Below are 9,205 nucleotides of genomic sequence, written 5' to 3' on the forward strand. Positions count from 1 at the left end.
TTGGACCAATGGTTGGTTGTGGGATGTGTTTTGCCATCAGGTGCACTGATGTTGGTGGAGAGGCTAAGAATCAAGGCAATGCACACTTTCTGCTCTTGGCTTTTGCCCATCTATTTCTAGTTATTGGCTCTATCTTGTTACTGGTCTGAGCTGCTTTTGTGTTTTGCCTTATGCTATTAATCAAGCATGTAACTTTTGTGTAAGGGAAAACTTGATCTTTTTACGTGATTAGCTTGTTAGACAAACAAATGTCTTGCTACTGGTATTTAGTGATGACCATAGAAGCTTTCATTTTCTTACAAATACATTAACTCCATAGCATTAAGATCAGCATTGAAGAGAGGGACTAGACTCCATGACAAATGGACACCCAAGTAGGTAACTTCTGAAGGCAACATGGAATATCTCAGTGTTGTTACAATTACAGTGTAGATGCAAGATAACAAGGGAATACATGCACATGGCTAACAGGTTTCCTTTATTATCTTCACTTATTTATAAGGAAAAAAGCAAATTCAATAGGGTTAATTATTTTTTAGTAGTGAAGTTAACTGATTTTATACAAAATGTCTTTTATGAGGCTGGAAAAACTTTGCAGTATGGCTAGTTAATAACTTGATAACATGCAAAAATCCATTTTGGAAACATCATTAAGACTTAAAATTAAGGAAATGCTAAAATCGCACTGTACATATATGTACAAGGCCTGTGTACATATATTATTGCACCAACCTCAGTATAACTCTTTTAGGGAACACAGCTTCAGTCATAGCACTTAACTTTCCTGAACTGCTGTTAGATATACTGTGTTCTGTGATCACTGCTAGTCTCCTGTCTTGTATATCTGTACCGCAGAGTATTCAAACCTTCTCTGAACCCAGAATTATATTTTTTTTGTTTGTTCTGAGCTGTTCTACAGCACTCTCTTTATTGTCTGAGCTTCATAAACATTAATTGTTTTTTCGAAGACCATCCTGTGAGAGAAACTCTATAAGTAAGAAGAGTTGAGGTGCATGAGAAATAAAACTTGTAGTTTTGGATGGCTAACTACAGCTATTTAGGATTAGTGAGATATTGAATATGCAAATATACATGTATATTTTGGCATTTGTACCTTCTGAACAGAGTTGCCACTGTGGTTGCAACTTCCCCTCTTGCCACCTCTGCAAATTAGAGCCTGAAATTTCAAGTCAAGCATTCGGGTAATGTCATGTTTTTTTCTGGGTGACTTGCATGGCTTCAGGTAGAAATGCTGAGCTGGGGCAGTGACAGAGTCTGGTATTTGAAGGCAGAATTAAATCAAGATTACCATTAATCCATTCTCTCTTTTTCAGCAAGCCCTGGCTTTGTGCACCTTACAGTTTCTGTAATGGCCTAGAGTAGTGCACAAACATACTGGTTTCTCTGCATTGAAAGAGTCAGGTTTTTGTGAATGAAAATTGTGTCATGAAGAACCAATTACAGACTATCATTATGTGTATGTAAAAGGGAACAAATTCAGGTTATAGAGGTAATCTCAGTTCTGGCATATTAGAGTGCTTGTTTCTGCAACAGCATTATTTTAAGGTTCATGCACATACATGACCAGTCTTGGGGTGGGGAGTGGGGGGAAGATCCAGCACAGCCTGTAACATGTTGTCTGATTGTGGAAATGATGGTGGCATCTGGTGCTCCATCTCTCTCTGAAGTGCTGGTAGTGGGAGTTGAACAGCTCTGTACATGGGGGTCACAGGCAAATAGCTGCTACTCCTCAGAGCTACTCTTTGATATGCAGAATGGCAAAGCACTTAATGTTGGTTATCCTGAAGAAATTAGATTACTTAGCTGCTTTAATCAGTGATGTAAGCATAGGAATTAACAGCTTTTTATAAAGTTTGAAGACTCTTAACAAGTAGGAAGCCAGTCGTTAAAGTGTCTGTTGAAATTTCCCTGGAAGCCTCTTAGTTGCTGAACAATTGTTATTAATTTTCTGTCTTGTATTCTGCTGTAGAATTGCAGGGTACTTAAAAATCATTATGTCTTCTATTAATTAGTCTGACTTCCTTTAAGCTGAAAGACTTTGAGCTAATTAATCCTCTGAGTAGCTGTTCACAGTAACAACTTCACAGTTTAGCTGATATCGTTATGGTATGAATTAATTCCATGGAACAGGTTAGCTTTCTCAATGTGAGGACAATGGTCTACCTGTGATACATCTGCATTGTAAATCTGTTTGTGGTTTGTTTTCTTTTTTTTTTACATTGTACATGAATGAGCATATGTATTTATGCACAAGGCAAAATGGAAGAATAATAATACAAACTGAACATTTCAAACTTTGGCCTACTTTTATGTGTAAAACCACTTTATAACACTATATTATTTTCCTTGAAAAAGATCCTATGCTTCTTCACTTGAAAAAGATGAGAAACCTTAATGACAATAAATTCTCACTGTTGCTATAAAGCACATACTGGAAAAGATTGGTGCTTCTACAGTTAGAAGTAGGGTGAACAGAAGATAGAAAAATTCTATATATAAAATTATATAGAGAAATCTGCATTAAAAAAATCCCCAAAGGTATGTAAAATGCAACTATATATCAAAATGCAGTGAATGGACTATTGTATTAGTTACAGGCAGAAGTCTAAAACCTGAGTCATAGTATTCAGTAAGTTACAAGAAGTCTGATATCAAAAAGAGGATATATCATGGAGGATATATTTTATATATCTTGGAGAAGATTATTCCAGTAGTGAAAGGATGGCTGAAGGCAAGCTTGAAATGTTTTGTGTAATTCAGGTTATTTCACATACACTAGAAAGGACATTGCAGAACTAAGAAATTTATAAACAGACAAAGGAATGATTAAGAAAAAAGCAAAAGCTCAGGTACCTTAAACTTAAGCAACATTTAGCAACTAGTGTGGTATATATGCATTGAGAAGAAAAGGTGAACATTTAATAAGATCCTTATTGACGAACTGTAAATTTTAAAGTTATATTAAAATACAAAATCTAGACCCACTTTCACTGAAATTGTTATTTCTTCCCAGCAGGAAATAAATCGGGGCATGAAATACCTTTTCTATTATAAGAAATAACCCTGTGAGCAAACATTTTTATATGATTTGCGATGTAGGAGATCTTAGCTAGCAGCTTCAACTGTGAATTAAATTTCTATAAAAAACAGGAAAAGCACAAAAAAATTCATGAAATATTAAGAAGTTGTTGGGGGGTGACAATTGCCGAGTAATCTATTTTCAGTACTTTTGAGTATCTGTGCTAGATTTAGGAGAACATATCTATTTTTCAAAGATAAATCCAGTGAGAGTTTCTGCTAGCTGAATATAGACTGGACTGTGTAAAGTGTTACACAGACATTCAGTACCTGTCTTAGGAGATCTGCAACTTGAGAAGCTGTCCAGTTCTCAAATTCCTCTTGAGGTGGTAGTTTTGTAGCCATGTTGCTATTCAGTGAGAAAGACTTGATCTATATGAGTAACACTGAACTGTTGCTTCACTGTTTTTTACCGAGCTGCTGTAGAAATCCTAGGAGGAAGTCCTATTTGCAACTTTTTTCCGGTTTGCTCACTTAAAGTGAATGCCTATAAAGGGTCATCTAGGAAGTACCAATATACTTCTATGAGTGACTCTTTCCAGTATAAGGAAACTGTAAGTTGTTATAACAACATATGCAAATATCTGCCATTACTGAAATCAGTTAAACAAATTCTGTTGTAAATCAGTATATACAAGATTTCTGAGTCCTTATCGTCTTAGAGGTTTAAATATGGGAACTCTTTTTCATCTCTATTACAAAACCAATTTGAGATAGCTGTCTCTTGCCTACCTTGAACTTCTTGATCGAGCTGCTTGGATCTGCCTTCAGATTGCATTTGACTTGCTTGTGGGTTTTAACATACTGTGCTGTGGTGTTTAGACAGAAAAAGACAGATCTCAGCTGCAAAACTTTTACTTCTGTATAGTCACATCATATAATCTCACTCTCTGTCAATTCCAGGCATCATACTCTTGGTCTTAAATAAATCACTCAATTACTCTAAGGTGGTGTGTGATCTAAAGCTTTGAGGTTGTTTTTTGTTTTGTTGTGATTTTTTGTTTTGTTTTGGTTTGGTTTTGGAGGTTTTTTCCCTCCTGCCATTATTACTGCTAAAGAACAAATTGTCAATAAATACATTCTAGTGCTACATTGATCTTTTCAAAAGATAGGGCTAACAAAATACTTGTACTGAGTCAGACCATAAGCTCATCCAGTCCAGCATCTTCTTTTCTGACTGTAATCAGAAGTGAGCTACCTAGGAAACTACAGAAACAGGGCAAGCATGTAAGACTCCCATAGTATTGTCCGGGTCCAACCATTTTGAACTCAGTGACTTACGGGTCTGGGTGTGGTTTCTACATATGCTGAATGCATATATATCATATATGTTACACCAGTGATTCCCAGATTTGGAGCCATGACTGTTACCCTTTAAGGAGGAAGAAGTGCAGTGGACTAGGCAGACACAGCCAGGAATCATTCCTGGGCTGCAGGAGGAGAAGACATGTTTTTAGAGGAGGCTGGGACCCAGGCCGAATCGAGAGGGAGCAGAGCCAAGGAAGCTCCGGATGGGAACTTCTGCTTCTTCCCATCCCTGTCCCGGTCTAGACATCTGCTCTGAGCTGCATCCTTGCCCCACTCACAGCTCTTCTTTGCCTCTTCACCTCTAACACAGAAAACCTTCCAGTTTGAGAGAAGCAGCATAAGCAATTCTTAAATTGGAGCAGGGGGCAGGGTGTGCATTCAAAAATGGAGTAAGGGGGAAGTGTTTGAAAGCCACTGCTTTATAGAGTGGGCAGTAAAATTGCAAAGATGCAGCTGCAGCTGCTGAAACAAACCCAGATTATTTTGCTCAGCAGTTCTGAGTCACCACAACAGGACAAATATGAAAGCTTCCATAAAAGGCCGGAGACCAAGGAATGTCATATTCTGCTTTCCAATTACACTTCCTGTTTTATTTCCCCCTGCAAAATGGATTTGGGGCACAGAGATTAAAATGGATTTCAGCTAAGTTGAAATGTCTCATCTGCTTATCCTTCTTCAATTTTTCCTGCATGTATTTTTGATGTTAGAGTGACTGACTAGTGACTAGTTGTTGCTAGTGAATGTTCTTAACTCTTTACTATCTTTTGACTTTGCAAAACATTGAATCTGACAACTCAACTCCTGGAATTTCAGAAATTCAGAATTGAAATCAAAGCCCTTGCATCTTAAACTTGGCCTCCTCAGAATAGTCTCCAAGTGCCTTGCTGGCACCCTGTAAGAAAAATTATGTTGAATTTCATAGTTTCACAGTGTTGGCTGTGAGTTGTTCCAAGGGGGGCAACGTCTCCCTTGATGATGGGAGGGAGTTATACTCTTTTCCACTGTGTGCAGGACTAGAAGAGAGAAGTACATTTATTCCTTAAAAAAATTTTGCTTTCCTAGTTTGAATGCAGGAGTGATTGTGTCAGTAGTAGGGTCTTCATGTGTGGTGGAGGTGGGAAGCAGCTGGCTGGGAGGTATGTGTGAGTTAGGGGTTTAATGGTTGCTTAAGGGGAAACACCAAAATAACAGATGGTATCAGGTGTGAAACATGAATAAAGTGAAGTGCAGCAATGCTGTTATTTCTGCAGTACAGGCTGAGTTTGGTTACTGAGTAGGTGTAAGCAGTTCTAGTTCAGAACATCTCAAAGACAGAATAAAAATTTTTTAAGGATTTTGCAATTCAGTGCATGCTGCCAGCAGTACCTGCTGCTCTTCCTATGATTGCTCATTAGGCCACTAGTTTTTTCAGAAATACTGGCATGCAAGGAGCTGCTCCTGCTGTCCTCCACTGTTATGTTCCTACTCTGCCTGGTAGCCTGCAGCAAGAGCTGAAGCTCTTCCCTGCCAGCTCACCCACCTTGCTGTGCCCAGTCCTCTCTCTTCTCCCACCTGGATTCTCTCTGATTGCCCTCCCCCAACACTAACTGCTAGTGAATTCTCCTATCATTGCCCGTGTTGACATTGCCTTAATTTGTATTCTGGGCTCTCAGGAGAGTACCAGAGCGCAGTGTTTAGGCAGTTCACCTCTCTCCACCGAGTGAGACAGAGATCTGTTTGGGAAGGTCATGTTCAGTTTTGTGTTCCCAAAGGGGTTGTAGCAGAGGTGGTTGAACCACAGGGTTTGCCATTGGTGTTTTAGTCAGATTAAAAATGACAACAAAACCAAAAAAAATTAAAAACCAGGGACATGAGTAGGATCATCTGAGATCCTGCAACTAGTCTCTTGATGCTGATACTGATGTTGGCTTGATCAATACTGTAGTTTTCTTTCCCCAAGTGTGGAAATGGAAGGTGTTATCATGGACTTCCACTTGCTTTCCACTACACTCAAGGGGATTATTTCAAGAATTGCTGGCTAGGAGGACCCCAGATTTGGTTACAAATTCTACTTATTACCTTGATACTTCTAGTTACTCTATACAGTGTATCATCTTTCATGGAAATCCAAGTAAATACATGCACCTGAACACACATTGTGCAGTCTGCAGTGGGAGCATCCTTGAGCAGTATATTGAGGCTTCCAGAGTCCACTAGATAAAGACAGGCCACAGATGCAGTTTCTTTCTAAACGTTCAGGTGCCTACAGATGACTTTCAAGCAGATTGTAGACAGTTGAATGAGAATGAGCACTAGCCCTGGGCAGGTCACGTTCACTTGGTACTGAGTATTCCCTGGAGCCTCTTGATCTGGCATGAACGCTGGTAGATTTAAAAATATGTTTGGGTACATGTGCAGAGTGTAATCTGTTATTTTAAATTTACATCTAACTGGAAACAACACTTTTCATCTGTACTCTTTACAAATTCACTCCTCAAAGGCAGAAACCTGAGTCTGAATATTAAGAAATCTAATTTTTCTGGAGACCTTAGCAAAAATGACATCTAGTACTTGAGAACTACCAAATTTGAGGAAACTTTGTAATGTGTGTCTTACACAGCAGGTATTTTGACCTCTAACCAGAAATTCATTCTCATATGTAACATTTACTTAAAGCAGAGTTAACACATCTTTATGGGATATATTTGAATTATTTTTTTTCCTACAGTCTGAAATGTGCAAGCCACATAAAAGGCATGTTTTTACAGCCTTACAGCTCCTTGGAGTTTCATAAAGTAGGTTCTCAATTTGTGATTTCACAGAAAGAGTTAATAAGCAGTATAAAAACTGGTTCCTGAATCATACCACTGGCATTTCTTACTAAATGTGAGTACATATTTCATAAACATAAGAACTAAACTTATTTCAAAACTTTCAAAGTCAAGTTCTGCTTTGCAAAAACCCATAGCAACTGCAAGCAACTTATTTTACTGGATATAATACAGTAATAGTGCTCTCAGGGAAAATATACTTGAACAAAATAGCTCAATGAAGTATCACTATATAAAATATGAACCATTGTCACTGAATTTTTTTCCCATTTTATACAAAAACAATGAAAGTAACATGACTTACCATATACTTGTTTTTCTTCTCCCAGGCACACATGTTGGAGTTGATTCCAAATAAGTTAAAGGAGCAGTTTCTCATGTCTGCTTTTCCTCTTTAAACGGTCCCATATGTATTTTGTTGTTGTTAGTATGATTGACAGGCTTGGCATTCATAGTGGGTGGGAGAAAAACATTCTTAAAGTAAAAAGCTAGAATAATCTCATAGTTTGAATAAGTCTACAGAGAATGTCAGAAAATGGAGGCTTGCTTACAGCTATCTGTCTGGAAGTTTGATAAAATTCTACTAATTGGTTTTGTCTTTTTGTCATTTAACAGAAAATAAAAATAAAACCAGAACTGACAGAAATTATAGGGTCTGAGAGAGATCTCAGAAGATAGATGCAGGATCAAATACAACTAGAGCAAATTGGCTGTTTTGGAAATTGGTTTTGTAACCTGTTTTTCTGAGTTCTTGGGTAAGCACTAAGTTCACTACATCCTTGGGTGACACAGCAGAATAATAATAAATAAAATAATAATAAATTCTGTGTTATACTGCTAGAGGGTGCAAGAGAAAGTGTCTGTTTGCCCAGATGGGCTGGACCTGGACATCTTCTCTTTCCTGAAGAAGCAAACCCAGTTTGTTCATAAGTAGTCATTTAGCAAACTCTCGTTTTGTCGTTTCATTCTCAGCAGAGTCTTCAATTTGGCTCCATCTTAACTAAAAAATAGGGTGGCCAAACTGCTCCCAATATACTATTATTTATTCTGTGGTGTCTGCTGCTGTCTCAGCAACATCCCGATGTACTTTAGAAGTGTGCTTGTTATTCAACACCCAAGTTATTAACAAAATACTGAATACAATTAAGGCCAGAACAAACTCCTATGGGTCGCTACTTGAAATAATAAGTATATCAAGGCCCAACATTTGCTTTAGTGTCTTTGTGAGTGTTGAAGTTGGACTGACTGTTCTGTATATCACTGTCTTCCTTCCCCCTACCCCATCTTAAAGAATGGATGTTTTCCCTTCTTTAGCTACTATCATTTTATTGACCTACATTATATGCTGAATTCATAACACTTGGAGTTCAAGGATGATGCTTTGCATAGTTTTTTTACATAATCTGTGTTGAGAATTTCATTATGCCATTCTTATTTAAATTTCTAATCCACCTTTATATTGGTAATAAATATTCTAATCCTGCTGTGGCTACTATCAAAATTAAACATCTGTTCACAATTTTTCTGTGAAAAGTAATTAAATACTTCAGTTTTCTCTCATAGTTGTTATTTATTCTAGTTTTTTCAGCTAAGGTGGGTCTGTAATTCTCTCCTGTTTTTCTCTTACTAATATTTCAGGAACCACACTGACTTGAGTGGACTTTGGATGAACCTGTGAGTGAAGGAAGTGTCACAGGCTTTTCCAGCAGTGCCACATTTGAGTACTAAGGGAAGGAGTTTCTCACAAAAATGTTTCTGCAGAAAGTAATTATGTACTTAGGATGATTTAGCTTAATTGCATTCTGGCACGTGCCTTTATTATTAAATTGTCTTTTTGGTTTTCAACATTTGTTTTTTGGAATTTCTTGATGAAATTCTAAAAATCGTGCAACAAGAAGGTATTCAAAATCACTTATTTTTATACAGCAATGTTGTAGTGCTTAAAATTGGCATCTGTTCTTACAATTGTGAAACTGTAATGCCAAATT

At 37.5% G+C, this 9,205-nt stretch overlaps 1 protein-coding gene across 2 annotated transcripts in view; it reads right to left on the reverse strand.

The window, feature by feature from the left end:
* BLNK (B cell linker) overlaps positions 1-7,588 on the reverse strand; it is a 106,665-nt gene extending 99,077 nt beyond the window's left edge. For both annotated transcript variants that reach the window (XM_074908396.1, XM_074908398.1), the window contains exon 1: positions 7,522-7,588. In XM_074908396.1, coding sequence (XP_074764497.1) covers positions 7,522-7,554 — 33 coding nt within the window. In that variant the 5' untranslated portion in view covers positions 7,555-7,588. The remainder of the gene's footprint in view (positions 1-7,521) is intronic.
* Between the last annotated feature and the right edge of the window lie 1,617 nt (positions 7,589-9,205).

Source organism: Athene noctua, chromosome 5 (assembly GCF_965140245.1).
Source record: "Athene noctua chromosome 5, bAthNoc1.hap1.1, whole genome shotgun sequence".
Taxonomy (NCBI): Eukaryota; Metazoa; Chordata; class Aves; order Strigiformes; family Strigidae; genus Athene; species Athene noctua.